At 45.9% G+C, this 15288-nt stretch overlaps 2 protein-coding genes across 2 annotated transcripts; both read left to right on the top strand.

Moving 5' to 3' along the window:
• The first annotated feature begins 54 nt into the window (after nucleotides 1-54).
• LOC125539859 (methylmalonate-semialdehyde dehydrogenase [acylating], mitochondrial-like) lies at nucleotides 55-1918 on the top strand. Its single transcript, XM_048703392.1, has 7 exons — nucleotides 55-538; nucleotides 613-690; nucleotides 827-862; nucleotides 938-981; nucleotides 1056-1134; nucleotides 1398-1488; nucleotides 1595-1918. The coding sequence occupies exons 2-7, from the start codon at nucleotides 676-678 to the stop codon at nucleotides 1699-1701; spliced, it is 372 nt and encodes a 123-aa protein (XP_048559349.1). The 5' UTR covers nucleotides 55-538; nucleotides 613-675; the 3' UTR covers nucleotides 1702-1918.
• A 1461-nt stretch (nucleotides 1919-3379) lies between these two features.
• On the top strand, nucleotides 3380-7206 carry LOC125539858 (zinc finger BED domain-containing protein RICESLEEPER 2-like). Its single transcript, XM_048703391.1, has 3 exons — nucleotides 3380-3529; nucleotides 4002-4328; nucleotides 4669-7206. Exons 1-3 carry the CDS (start codon nucleotides 3499-3501, stop codon nucleotides 6801-6803), a joined length of 2493 nt encoding a protein of 830 aa, XP_048559348.1. The 5' UTR covers nucleotides 3380-3498; the 3' UTR covers nucleotides 6804-7206.
• The last annotated feature ends 8082 nt before the right edge of the window (nucleotides 7207-15288 follow it).

Raw genomic sequence — 15288 nt, 5'->3', positions numbered from 1 at the left:
ATGCCACTGCCATGTTCGTGATTAACTGAGTTTTTTGTTGTGGCCTAAGCTACTAGGGCCCACATTTGGACCATAGAAATAAATTATCATAAATATTAGCTTGATAATATAATAGTCAATTTTCTTTTTGGAGGCTTCTCTGTGACCTCAGGATTCATATCACTTACTCCAGTTCACAGATTGTTGACGTTTTGACTCTTTAAAAGTTCTGTCTACCTATATTTTCAAGTATTTGGATTAGAAGTTTAGAACTTAGGAATTATCTTCAAAAGTACTTCCATGATATCATAATTTTGTTAGGATTTATATATAGAGAAACAGTGACCAGAGTTGTGGTTTTAGACCATGTCGATGTCCAAAACTTCTGCTTTTGGGGAACTGGAGGGAGTTCTAGATTGGTATTAGAGCCCTTTGTTTTCTTGGTGAATCTTGTGCCCTAACAGTTTGGTATCAATAGGCCAAGGACCGCATCTGCAAGTTAGTCCAAAGTGGCGCTGACAGTGGTGCTCGACTTGTGCTGGATGGAAGGGAGATTGTGGTAATTTTAAGAATTCAGTTGTTGAACTGCCTGTGTGCAATTCCTGTTATGCCTGATAGCTATGCGCTGTGCAGGTTCCTCAATTTGAGGATGGCAACTTTATTGGTCCAACTGTGTTGGCTGATGTTAAAAGTGATATGGAGTGTTACCAGGTATTTTTATAATGTTTACTTTGCATCAGTTTTAACATTATTTTAAAAAAGAGTACCCACCTTTTCCTTCCCAAGATAGAATTGGACGACCATTTGGCTTGTTATATCTGATTGAAACCTGGAAAACTTGGAACAGGAGGAAATTTTTGGTCCAGTTCTTCTCTTGATGAAGGTATAACAAACTTGTTTACTTCTCTTGACACCATTAAATTTTTATTATGCTGATTGTGTTATCAATTAATTGCAGGCAGAGAGCCTAGATGATGCCATACAAATTGTAAACAGAAACAAGTAATTTTTCTCTCTCCTGTGAGCTCATAGGCAAAGCATTGGTTGCAGTTTAATGATTTACAAATCGTCCTCAGGTATGGCAATGGGGCTTCCATCTTTACCACATCTGGTGTCTCAGCAAGGAAATTTCAGACGGACATTGAAGCTGGCCAGGTACTGCATAGCATTTGTGAAGGATTAGTTACCTAATCGTGTAAGCTAGTAGTTGGGTAGTACTCCTACATTACAAGGTCTGAAAACGTTTTGGCGAAAATGTCAAACCTAGTAGTGTATTGTTTCTTGCTAGATATTGGAATATAACCTGAAGGTAAACACATATATATGGGCGCCTGAAATTCAGCATTTTGAAGTTGAAGTTAACATAAACAAGAAGAGTACTGCCCGTATGAATCACAATGTATCGCTTTCCTTTGTAGGTGGGTATCAACGTGCCGATCCCGGTACCCCTGCCGTTCTTCTCCTTCACGGGTAGCAAAGCTTCCTTCGCCGGAGACTTGAATTTCTACGGTGCGCCTGCTAATCATCTCATTTGATCCTTCTTCAGCAGATTACTGACCTACAATACAATCACATCTGGGCATAAGTAATTAACACGGTAAACATGGATGCGCAGGCAAGGCGGGCGTGCAGTTCTTCACCCAGATCAAGACCATCACGCAGCAGTGGAAGGAGTCGTCTCCCCAGCGCGTTTCTCTCTCCATGCCCACCTCGCAGAAGTGAAGTCACCCGAGCTGACTCATGTATGTGGAAATAAACCCAGGCATTGATGTGGAATTTAAGCTTCACAGGAGTTGCCTTTCATTAAGGGTAACTCTTGTGATGTCTTTCATTGTGCTGCCGGTAATAAGAAAATCCCAGATTAGACGACCGAATCACACGCACAGCAGAGCATGTATTTGTACAGGGACCAAATTAATGTGTACATGCAATGGCTCGATATCACATTGTCACTGAACTTGCAGCCAAATCGCCATGTGGGGCATGGCGGCTGGCTATGACTGAGCGGCCTGCCGATCAAAGTTCAAACAGTCGGCGACATCGGCGTCACCGGGGTTTTGAGGCGGCCTAGAAATGAAGCTCTTGCTGGCCTCTACGTGAAATTAGACTTAACCCACACTTTACTTTCCCATTTGATGATCACCCCACCCCTCTCAAGATTGACGGGGCCCTGTAAGTCAGTACCTGTGGCAAATAACCCTGGAGCAAATCATCTAAGACCATGTTTGGTAATCCACCAACTCCCAGAATCTGAAGGAAATTGCAGCTCCGTCATTTTGAACTACAGCTTCACTAGCTTCGGGAGCGGAGTTGTGGAGCAGAGTGACACCGGGCCTAAATCTTGATAGTGTGGCAAATAATCTAAGCGCCTTCTCTGATGATACCTAAACATGGGGTTAACGGAAGATGTTCATGTGCCAAACACCCCTGACCTTTCAGAAAACAATGGAAGAATGTTAATCATGATAGAAAACTTGTGTGTACTAAATCAAACTGAGGCATCCAAAAAATCATGCCCATAACCATTAGTCTATTACAAATACATTGATTTGGATCTAATATCCAAAATAAATAAATAAAGTACCTTTTATGATTAAGAATTACAATATAATCTTTTAAAATTATCTTTGTTATGCTATCAGTCTCCGCAAGACTTTGGTAAAACGACACTGTCACTTTTTCATCCACACGGACTTGATTGCTAATAAAGGTTTTTGAAAGCCCATTCAGTTGTCCATCCAAAAAGATGAAAAACCTTGAGTGATAATGTACTTGGCCAGAGACGATCCACCAAAATTGCACACTATCAAGTCACAATGTCGATGTAAGATTCCAACTTCACAAATAATCAAACCAGCAAAAACAACTTGACACAATAACATAAACTCATTAGATCTGTATAATCGAATTTGCCAAATAAAATAAAAGAGTAACTTTATTCGCACAAAACTATGATCACCACTAGATGTTGACGAAGAAAACATAACTCTTAAAGATTCGAGGTCCTCCATCTCTCAACGCCGAGATGGCAGAAGGTGAAGGGACAGGAATTTCTCTGGTGGCGGCTGCAGTTCTCTGAGTAAACCCTGACATACGACTTACTCCATCCATCCCAAAATAAGTGATCTGATTTTAGAAATAATAATGGTAGATAGTGATGTAGAAGGACCTGTGAGTGGAAGCCCAGAATAAGAGTTTTTTTTGGAAGGACAAAATAAGAGCTTTTTTTTTGAGACAAGGACAGAATAAGAGCTGAAATCAAGAAGACAGAATGAGATTGACCCAATATAAGCCCATCCAGCCTTGAATCCAGGCCGAACCAATAGACTATCTGGGTTTTAGCAGGGCCGACCCACCAAGAAGCCCAGCCCAGTGCACGCATCTCGTCTTAGGGGTAGGTGGTTCCTCCTCCAGGAAGCGGAAGCCCATTCTCGCCACCGAAGGAGGGAGGGAAAGATTGGGGGGAAGCGCCCGGCGAGCCCGCCGAGGAGCGGCGGTTTTCCGGCGGGACCACACACCATGCGTCGGCGATCGCTTCCCGGCGGTTCAGGTTAGCCCGCCGTCGCTCTGCTCTGCTTTCCCCCTTGCTCTGTTTCCCCTCGCGCTGCTCAAGAAACCCCCGCGCGCTGTGCTCTGCTACATTACATACGGAGCAAAAGGTGCCATTTTTGGTCGAGTTCTGTGACATTTCGTGCCTGGAAGAAGTTTCCGCTTAGCAGGATGCTTCGGATTGTGGTAGTGTTGGGCGCTCGCGCTCGGTAATCTAGGTTTTAGGCCGGGAGACTGAATCCACAAATATGTGTTTTTTATTTTGGCGGACGGCCGGGCAAGAAGCATATGTATGTGTGTCTGTGTGTCCTTATGGTCTTGAAATTATGGAGGATGTCATGTACTCAGATCGATGTAGGGTTTCTTCTTGGAAATATATGGATTTCATCTTACATACTTACTGAGGTTATGTGAAGCCATCTTCTTGGACTGATATGTGTGTTCTTTTCATACTTGACTGAGTTGCTGTGAAGCTATGGGGAATCCTGGTAAGCATGAGAAGGATGTCAGCATGAAGGCGATGGTTAAATTTGATGGTGCTCACATCTCGCCCAGAAAAAGGCTCAAGAATCAGTCCAAGGTGGCGCCGGAGGAGTTGCAGCCGATCTGGGAGGAGTTCCAGCCGATCTATCTGAATGGGAAGGTTCAGTTTGCAGACTGCCTCCACTGCCACAACCGCCTCGGCTACAATGGGAATATCTTTCTGCGCCGGCATCTGAAAACCTGCCCAGCCAAACCGGAATCGACGTCGGCCGAAGTGACGGAGTGGATGTCGCCACAGGATTCCTGCCTCCCAATTGGTATGTTCATTTTTGCCTATTGAGGCTCCATGCCATTACCTTCTACTTGGCTCAGTGTGTAGACCACACTTTAGTAGTAGTAGATTCCTACTTCCCAAATGGAATGTCCATTTTTGCATATCGAGGTTCCATTCATTACCTAGCTAACGGTGTCCAGTCAACTTTAATAATTGTGATTTGTTAGTTAGCGGTGTGTAGTTTAAGATCCGGATACACAGATATTCCTTTATTAAGATAATTGAACTCTGGCACAAAGTATCTATTCGTATTGTATACAAGGTTTTGGTGAATCAAATTAATCCAGTTTCATCACATGTTTTTGTTGATGAAATTTTTGCAGTGACGATCGACGACATAAGCTCAGTAAGTCCCCTAAAATGGAGGTCAAAAATATGGGAGGGTTTCACACCCATCTTCGTTGAGGGGAAACTGCAGGGTGCAGAATGCATCCATTGCCACAAGCGCCTCAGCAAACACGGAGGCCATCTGAATCGACATGCTCTAGCTTGTTCAAAACGACATGGGCATGACCAAAGTCATCATAAGGGTAACCGTTCTAGTCTACCTAAATTAAAGTCCAGGGTGCGAGACGAGTCTTCGCCTGCCAGGAAAGCTCAAATCACAAAATGCTCTAGCAAGCTCCGCAGGGCTAGCAGCTCCAGTGTCATCACCTATCAGCCCATTCAAGTGGTGGCAGATCATCTATCCCTACAAGCACCAGGTGGTACAAAATGCTCTAGCAAGCTCCGCAGGGCTAGCAGCTCCAGTGGCATCACCTATCGGCCCATTCAAGTGGTGGCAGATCATCTATCCCTACCAGCACCAGATGGTACAGGGCTGAAGAAACAGAAGACCTCGTCTATGACTAATGCAACTGCGATAAGCACCAGAAAGTTTGGTCAAGATTCACCTTATCAAGATATCGCCAGATTGATAACTTTGCATGGTTATCCTTTGTCAATTGTAGAGAATGAAGATATGAGAAGAATTTTGAAGAACATCAGTCCCATGACTAACAAAGTCTCTCTTAGTGATATGGAAGAACATTTACTTGCTCTGTTTCAGAAGAAGAAGATAAACGTCAAGGATGAAATTGCACTTACCTCCCAGCGTATCTCACTGTCAGCAAGCATCTGGACTCATGATGGACCTGAGCCGACAGTAAATTACCTCTGTTTGACAGCACATTTTATTACTGAAGACTGGAAAATTCACAGATTAGTAATCAAATTCGGCATGTATTCACCTACTAATTTGGAAAGGATAATACACTGCAAGGAGGCTTGTGTTCCAGAGTCGGAAAGTGGATCATACAATGTCATATGGGATGCAATCAGAGACTGGAATCTTGACCAGAAGATTTTGAGCTTGACTTCAGTTGGTGAAATTAAGAATGATGCAAATACCTTGAAGCTCAAGGAGATGCTCATAAAGAAGAGGTGCCTTCCCATCAGAGGCAAGCTGTACAACATTGCTTGTGTGGATGATATGCTAAACAGTGTTGTTTCTGATGGACGATCATATATACTTTTCCTTGTTGGTGACATAGTAAAGGACTTTTTTGGGGCATGTGCATCTTCATCATCGATGCAACAGCAGCTTCTGGAAGTTATTTCACAGATGAGTTTGAAATGTCCGCAAGAAGATGCCAAGTGGTGGCACAAGTTATATTTTAGGCTTGAAGTTGTGCTGCAATTCAACAAGTTGTTTCCTGCTGCAGAAGTGCTGTCTCCAGAAGATATGACAGCTACTTGGCCTATTTGCAAGATTTTGAGGACATTTTATCGTGTTATCGAAGTAATTTCTAGCCCTAGCTCTCCGACAGCAAATGTATACTTCAGTGAGGTATGGAAAGTGAGGACAGTTCTGCAAGAAGAAGCATCAAACGATCACGCAGAGATTGTGACTCTGGTCATGGAGATGCAGGAAGCGTTCGATGAGTATTGGCAAAACTCATACGTGTGGCTGTCAATACCTGTCGTGTTAGATCCAAGATTCAAGATGAGCTTCATTCAATTTCGCCTGCAACGGGCTTACAGCACAGACTCGCTGGGCTACTTATCTGAAATACATGATACGGTCCAGGAACTCTTCGATGAATACTACAATGCTACAGAGCAGCTGAGTGGCGTCCGTCTTTTAAGGAGTGCAGCTCTGGATACAGCTGATAATGATCCTTTGGAAGATTGGGATGAGCACCTCAATTGCCAGATGTCTTCAGAACTTGATGACTACCTTGGGGAGGTTCTAGTCCCAAGAAAAGACGATTTTGACATTCTTAAATGGTGGATGGAACACACCACAAAGTACCCCACACTTGCTGCTATTGCCCGGGACGTCTTAGCGATGCCGGCATCTGCTGTTCAATCTGAAGCAGCATTCAGTAGCAGCAGGCCAGTAATTCCAAAGCACCAGAGCACACTGAGCATCGAGACGATTGAAGCACTTGTGTGTAGTCGAGATTGGATGAGATAAATTTGCAACGTCCTATTACTAACACACCTCTCCGTCCTATGATCACCAACCCAGTAGTGCGATGCTGCGGTTGAGTGCAAAAGGGTTTCTGATTGGCAGAATTGATCTTGACTCTGTTTGCTTGTGGGAACAATGCGATGGACTTCCTTGGTTTTGGAAACTACAGTGATACGTAGTGTGCTATGATGGTGGTGCTGAAAGAGTAAGCTTCTTTTAGAACTTTGCATGTTCGTGTTCATCTGTAGTTAGCTGCTAGTAGCTTCGGTAGTTAGGCTGCTTAATCTCATGTTTGCATTAGATGTTACTTTCTTTAATTTATGAAGTTCCATGGCAAGACTGAACTTTTTCGGAAAGGATACCATGTAACTGTTCTCATACTATTTTAAATCCATTTTACGCTTCACATTCTGGTACTTTCATTATCACATCGTTGGTTATAGACTTCCGACAAAATTCTGTCATATATCCTTACTGGAGTGCAGCTGTGTGCTTGGCTCTTCTGAAAATTAGAAATAATGCTCGTTTCGAATGAAAGGGGATTCGTTCCCCTGCTGAACTGGTATGTTTGTTATACGGACTGTGTGTTCCTGAAATAGTTGGAAGGTTTCCATTCGCCGGAGGACAAACAGGCGTTGGTGGATGGAGGTGAGATTCTCCAGGCACTTGCGCCCAGAAGCCGCGAAGCTGCATCAAGCTCTGAAGATGAACAAAAAATTCAGTAAGGGGACCTGGCATCGCCAGTCGCCTGAAGATATCTGCGTGGCTCTTGAAACTAACTCTATCATGGCAAACCGAGGAGGGTTCACGTTCTGTTTTGCGCCTGAGTGACGGTTGCTAGTTTGTGGGATGCTGCTGTGGCCTGCCATGTTCTGTTTTTGGTTTTGGTTCTAGCCTTTTGGGTGCTCCTCATGCTGGTTGTGTTGTTCTTCTTCTCTTCACCCCCACACCACCCGCTCACCTAGTGTGGGGGGAGTATATGAAAAAAAGAGTACAAGTTCTTTTACTAGAAGATTTATAACATAATTAATACTCCCTCCGTTTCAAAATAGATGACTCAACTTTGTACTAACTTTAGCACAAAATTGGGTCATCTATTTTGGAACGGAGGGAGTACATGAAAGGCTATTTTTCTCTTCCCTGGACAATTTAGTCTTGGAAAGAGTACATTGATCTGCATATCTCTAGCTGCTTTTCACTGGATTTTCCACTGGAAGTCCAAAGTTCACTAATGGTAGGCTGAAAAGGTTGCTTGATGTTGGTCTGCGTGTTCTTTTTGCAGTTTTACATGACTGGTGTATGAGACTTGAAGGCTTCTCAACAAGACCGTAGGAGGGACTGAAATTGCCCATATACGGATGTTCTTAGAGCTAAGAACCTTGCTTTGTTATTTAAGTGAGCATTTGTTAACTGGTGTGCCATTATCACTATTCATGAAAATATAACTTAATGCATTATGCGCATCTGGATGTGCCAATGCAACAATTTTTATGTTGCATGACAGTGCAACCCAACTAAAGTTATGAATCTGATTTAGCTAACTTTATTTTCTACAACAACAACACTAGTTTCTCTTCATATAACAAAAATCCAGAGGGGCGCAGCGACCATTACCTTTATATAAATCCTTCAATATTGTCAACATCTAATTTAATGATGGGCGCTTCTATGGGCAGTGGGCGCCGCGCGCTTAGGCTATGCTAGTCTTCTATTAGTTGGGACTTGGGTTATATATTACTCCCTCCATCTTGAATTAATTGAATTAGTTGATGCTTAAACGGATCTATATCTCTAGACTAATTCTTAAGCGGAGGAAGTAAGTGCTATACGTGTAAGAAAGGAAGTATCAAACTGTCACATAGGATTTCATAGCAACGGAGAAGTAGCAAATAAGTTCAAGAGTTCAGCAACACACTTAATATAACTAATAGTTTAATTCTTTCTGACAAGATATAATAATACTACGTAACAAAATATAGATCCAAACAGCAATTACCAACTACTATACTCTACTGCGATGAAACGATACCAAGCACCACACCCCTATGCGATGAACAAATAACCGTAGCTATTGCCAGAGCTGCCGTCGTAACGATCTCCAAGGACGCCGTAGTCAAAGTCAGAGTAATGACCTCCGTTGCGGCCGTAGCGATATCCATAGTCCGAGATGCCGCCGTAGCCTCCGCCGCCACCGTAGCGATAGCCAAAGCCGATGCCGTAACCTCCTCCGCCGCTCATGCCATAGTCATAGCCTAAGAGGTAGTAGTGGTAACCTAGGCCGCCGTAGTCATAGCCCGAGATGCCGCGGTAGTAACCTCCACGTCCGCCGCCGTAGTCATAGTCTGAGAGGCCGCTGTCATAACCTCCGCCGCCATAGCCGTTGCCATCATAGCCAGAGCTGGTGTCGTGACCTCCGTTGCGGTAGCCGTCGTAAGAGGTGTACGACGAGGCAAAGAGTCGTGCTATGTAGGCTGAGTGGCGAGAGTTGTAGCCGTGCGCTGACGGCGCCGGTGCCGGTGCGGGGGTGGCCTCCTCATGCCGCTCGGACTCATCGTCTACTTGGTCGAGGTCTTGGTCCAACTCGCAGGCTTTCTCGAGGCGGCCTCCGTTGGAGTAGTCAGAGCAGTCGTCTTCGTCTTCCACGGCGTCGGCGTCATCCGCTGCGCCATCACCGGCAGCGTCCGCGGCAACCACCACCTCCGTCGCAGCATCGTCAGGCGCCGGGGCGCAGGCACATACGACAGCCGGCGCCGGTGAAGCCGTCATCTCTTGGTCACCGTCGATGTACACCCAGTCGTCGTCGTCGCCGGCGGCGGCCATGGTGCAGTCGCTCGTCTTCAGATCGATCTGATGGCTCATGGTTCCGCTCAATTTCGTCTTATGTTTGCTTTGGTAGTTTGTGGCGTACGTCGTGCGGGGATATATATATTTGTAGCGCGTGGCTCGATCGATATCTGAATCGAGGTAGGAGCCGTACCCGACGCGGCCCCCGACCGATTAGCAACGAACCCTACCAGATCAGAGTGGAAGGCGGAGAAGGCGTACGTCGTCGATCGGCACAACTCCTGCTCGATCTTTACGCGTACGTGTTCCGAGTCGTACACGCGTAACGCCTGCAACACGTTTTTTTTAGAGATCTCGCAAGCTTTATTAATTCAGAAAGATGTTCATAGGTACACTAGCTGGGTTATGAGGAATACCCAATCACACATGTCTACCTATGCCTAGATTACATGCATACTTTGCGAGATTATGAGCCTCAAAATTGAAGTTTCTACGTTCAAAAATAAACTTGCAGAAAGAAAAACCAGAACTACGAGCTGTAATTTTATGTACGATTGCTGAGTTCGCCCCACTTGTTCCATCATTGATGTCATTGACAACTCCCTCACAATCTGAAGCCAGAACCACCTCATGAACATTTAGATCTTCTGCCAAAGCTAATCCCTCTCTGCAAGCAAAGGTTTCCAAGATCGTGGGATCAGTAACACCTCCATAGACCACTGCCGAGGACCTCAGATAGTTGCCCTGCTCATCTCGACATAGTGCAGCCACAGCTCCGCCCCTTCTGCTTCGCGCTACTGCTCCATCCACATTAACTTTGACAGATCCGGTTCCCGGAGCGAGCCATCGCCTAGTTCCGGCCACCCGTGCTGTCATGGAAACCACCTTGTTAGGCTTAGGTATCTCTTGCAAGTCAGCGAGGAAGTTGTTCACAAAAGAAATAGTTTGGTGCGGCGCTTGAAATATTGCCTGTACACAGCTTTTCGACGTGCATACCAAATAGCCCAAAGTGTGACAGCCATTGATGTAAACTTTGCATGGTCCAACCTGCTGTACTACTCAAACAGCCACCTCTTTGCACTTGGTTCCTCTAGTTCTGGCATTGCCAGCACCACATCTGCATCTGATAGTGCCCACACACACTTTGACATTGTACAGGACATCAAAGCATGGCGCCATGAGTCCTGACACCCGCACAAAGGGCAAGTGTCCTGGGTTGCCATATTTCTGTGGTGTAAGACATCCGTGGTAGGTAGCGAGTGCCGTGCCAAGCGCCAAATAAAAATTTTAATCTTCGAGGGTATAGATATCTTCCATAATGCTGACCAGGCTTTGCCCTCCTCCTCACCTGAAGAAGATCCTGATCTGCCCTCAAGCCATTCCTCGCGCTGCAGTTTTGTGCTTACCATAAATTTGTAAGCCGAACTGATAGAGAACCTTCCTTTTTTTATCAGGGTACCATGCCCAAAAATCCTCAACATTGCGAGTACACACTGGGATTCTCAAAATAGCATCAACATCAAAACGAATAAACACAGACCTTACCAAGTCCTCGTTCCACCCTCCGGTGGATGGTTGTAGCAGCTCCGCCACTTTCGTCGGCGGGTCTTGCACGAGGGACGTAATGGGCCTTGGTGTGTGTTCTTTTGGTATCCAATTGTCCAGCCAAATATCGGTGGTCTGTCTGTTTCCAATCCTTCTAATGATTCCTTGCTTCATCACATCTCTTCCCTCGATTATTGCTCGCCAAATCTGAGAGGGGCGAGCACCAAGTTGAGCTTCTAACAATGTAGTCTCAGGGAAGTAGCTAGCTTTGAGTATTCTAGCACTCAAAGTAGATGGTTCATTAAAAAGTCTCCAGACTTGACGGGCCAAAAGAGCAAGATTAAACAACTCTAAATCTCTGAACCCCAATCCTCCCAAGTGTTTAGGCCGCATCATCACATCCCACGATACCCAAGCCGGCTTCCTTTTGCCCTGTTTACAGCCCCACCAAAACTTCCGAATAATAGACTTTATATGCTCACATAAACCTCTTGGTAGCTTAAAGCAAGACATAGAATATACTGGTATGGCCTGAGCTACTGATTTAATTAGAACCTCTTTTTCCTCCCGCTGATAAACACTTGCTCATCCATCCTTTTACCTTGTCCCACACACGATCACTCAAGTATTTGAACGTACCATTCTTGGCATGCCCCACATCCGTAGGCATCCCCAAGTATCTATCGCTCAAAGATTCGTTTGGAACATGAAGGAAACCCTTGACCGCAGCACGAACTATCTCCGGGGTTCCCCTACTGAAAAATATAGATGATTTGTCCCTGTTGATTCTTTGTCCCGATGCCATACAATATGACTCCAATAGGTTTGATATCTCCTCTGCTCCATCAACACTTGCCCTGAAAAACAGCAGGCTATCATCCGCGAATAAAAGGTGGTTCACCGACGGGGCCGATGGTGCCACCTTAATGCCGCCGAGCTGGGATGACTGGTTTTGTGATTTGAGTAGGCACGAAAGGCCCTCTGCTGCCAACAAGAAAAGGTAAGGAGAGATGGGATCTCCCTGTCGAATGCCACGTGTAGGGTTGAATTCTTCCAACTTTTTTCCATTAAACATCACTGAGAAGGATACAGAGCTCACCATGTTCATGATGACAGTAATCCAGGGGGTAGCAAAACCTAGCTTCTCCATGATAGCTCTAAGGTATTCCCATTCAACTCTGTCATAAGCCTTCATCATATCAAGCTTGAGCGCACAAAAGGAATTGCTTTTGCCCCTGTTCCTCTTCATGAAGTGTAGGCACTCATAAGCTGAAATAATATTGCCCGTAATTAGCCTTCCCGGTACAAAGGCGGACTGCTCCTCAGAGATTATATCTGGTCGGATGATCTTTAGTCGGTTTGCTAACACTTTTGAGGCAATCTTGTAGAAAACGTTACATAAACTGATAGGGCGAAATTGTGACAGTAACGTGGGATTAGATACCTTAGGGATTAAGACCAGAAGTGTATCGTTAACGCATGATGGGCTCTCCTCCCCACGAACAATGCCTAGGACGGCCCAGGTGACCGCTTCTCCACAAACATCCCAATGGCGTTGAAAGAAATGAGCAGGGAAGCCATTGGGTCCCGGGGACTTAGTAGGGAACATCTGGAACAAGGCCATTTTCACTTCCTTCTCCTCATACGGTGCCATCAAAACTGCGTTCATTGCTGGTGTCACCTTGACCGGGACGTGTTCCAGTACTTCTGCAACTCCCTGTACTCCTTCTGACGTATACAAATTTTTGTAGAAGTTCAGGGCTAGCTGCTGCATCTCCGTCATATCCTCTGTGAGCTCGCCATCAACCCTTTGCAAGGCTTTTATCAGATTTTTCCTACGCCTCATCGATGCTTGCATATGAAAAAAATGAGTATTATGATCTCCAGCGGACAACCATTCAATACGATGTCCAAATGAGTATTACATGAGCTCTTCCCGTAAATATAGCTCGATGAGCCTATCGTTAATTTTAATTTCTGCATGAGACGGGCCCGTCCTCGTCGGCTCATTACGTAGCCTGTCAAGTTCTTTCTTGAGGCTGCGAATCTCCCCTCGAACACTTCCGAAAGAAGACTTTGCCCATTCTCCCAAATTGTTTGCAAGCGCGTCCAATTTTGATCGAATTTCGTTCGCTGTTAGCTGTCCCCCGGGTTCCCATGCAGTCCGAACTGTTTGCTTCAACTCCGCATGAGTGTCCCACATTACCTCATATTTGAACCTCTTCTCAGTCTTTGCTCCTGGACTGATTGTGGCAAGGTGTACGAGAATGGGCGAGTGATCAGAAGTTGCAGCCGATAGATGCTCAACAGCTGCGTTAGGAAAGAGCGTGCACCACTCGGTCGTCCCAAGTGCCCTGTCCAGGCGCACCCTTGTGAACGACCCTCCTGCTACCTTCTTCTCATACGTCCACTTTCTGCCAGTGAAACCGAGGTCTATCAGACCACACACATCCACTGCATCCCTGAATCCTTGGATCTGGGTTTGACTACGAGTACCAATTCCATCATGCTCGTCATATCTGAGCACTTCATTAAAGTCTCCCAAGCACATCCAAGGCATATTATGGAGAGTGGCCAGATTACACATGGTTGTCCAGGTTTGATACCGGAGGTGCGTTTGGGCCTCCCCATAGAAACATGAGAGCCTCCACGGTTCTCCCCAAGCATACTGATTTTGACATCTATATGATACTTGGAGTAACCTAAAATCTCCGTCTTTATTTCATTGTTCCAAAAAATACATAAACCTCCACTCCTACCGGAGGAATCAACAGCAAAAGCATTGTCATAGCCTAAAGTACCCTTGAGATTTTCTGCTCTATCACCGCCAATCTGGGTTTCAACAATACATAGTACTTTAGGGGCAAACTTTCTCGCGATTTCTCGCAGCTCTTGAATTGTCGGGGCGTTGCCAATCCCCCGACAATTCCAGCTCAAGAGATTCATTGCGCACGGCGGTCCTCCCCGGAGGAGGCCGCCAAACGCGCACCATTGTTGTTGTTGATCTTGCTAGCCGGTGCCTTTCTTCCATCCCTTGAGTTATTCTTTTCAGCCTGCATAACAGTTTTTGTTCTTTTGGGGTCTTGATTTGGGGGTGGACTCAGGGGAACCTGATTCACAACTGCATCTTTGACCACCAGGGCGAGCTCCAAGCCTGTCCCTTCCTTTGCTGATTCGGTCAGGACTGCATCTGAGGATCTTTTGCGACTCAGTTCAGGGTCATCAACTGCACTAACGACCTTCTCTCCCCCCTTGGCGATACCACTTCCAGCTTCAGAGAAGTTGCCCCTTGCTGGCTGCTGCTTCTGGCTATTACTCCTTCTCCTGGTAGCCCAGCTGGTGGTGGCCGACGCACGCAGATTCTTGAACACCAACACAGATGGTGGGTGAACGCCGTCCCCATGTTCCTTGAACTGATGCCCCATCATACCACACACCTGGCACCAATCCGGTAGCCTCTCATAGCGGACTGCAAATATCTCTCGTTCGCCACCACGGATCAGTGAGGTGGCCTTCTTTAACGGATTACGAACATCCAGCCGTACCCTTACCCTGAAGAAATTTCCTTCAAAATCGAAAGAAGCGGGTTCCGCGTCAACAAACTCACCAAACTTGGAGGCCAACGCCTTAACTTTACCATGATACGCCGGGGGTAGATCAATGATCCGGGCCCATATCTCAAACTTGTAGAGTTCGATCGTAGAAGGCTTGGTGAATCCATCGTACGGGGCAATGATCACAGGGTTGCCCTTGAAGTGCCACGGACCTCCCTGCGTCACTCTTTCCCAATCACCCAAACAATCAAATTGCATTATGAAGAGATTCTCCTCTAGAGTTTTTATCTTCACCGGCCTCGCCAGATCCCAAGCTGCACGCATCGTGCGGAAAAACCAGTAGTTGCTGAAGTCTTTATCCATATGAACCCTGACCAAGATCATCCAGCGGAGATTCTCATCTGCCGGTGCATCTTTGTCCTCAAAAACCACGTCATCAAGGTCGTCCTCATCGAGGGCTAGTTCCTTCATCATATCCACCAGGTTTACTTTGCCCTTGTTCGCTGTAGAGGTGCTGCCTCGGTCCGCCATGATAAACCCTAGAAGACAGATCGCTCCCGCACGGGAGCACCTAATCCTATCCCCGCCAAAAAACTCTGGATCCC

This window comes from Triticum urartu, chromosome 2, assembly GCF_003073215.2.
Source record: "Triticum urartu cultivar G1812 chromosome 2, Tu2.1, whole genome shotgun sequence".
In the NCBI taxonomy this organism is placed as follows: Eukaryota; Viridiplantae; Streptophyta; class Magnoliopsida; order Poales; family Poaceae; genus Triticum; species Triticum urartu.
Note: the sequence above shows the minus strand (reverse complement) of the source record. Positions and strands in the feature narration are given on the sequence as shown.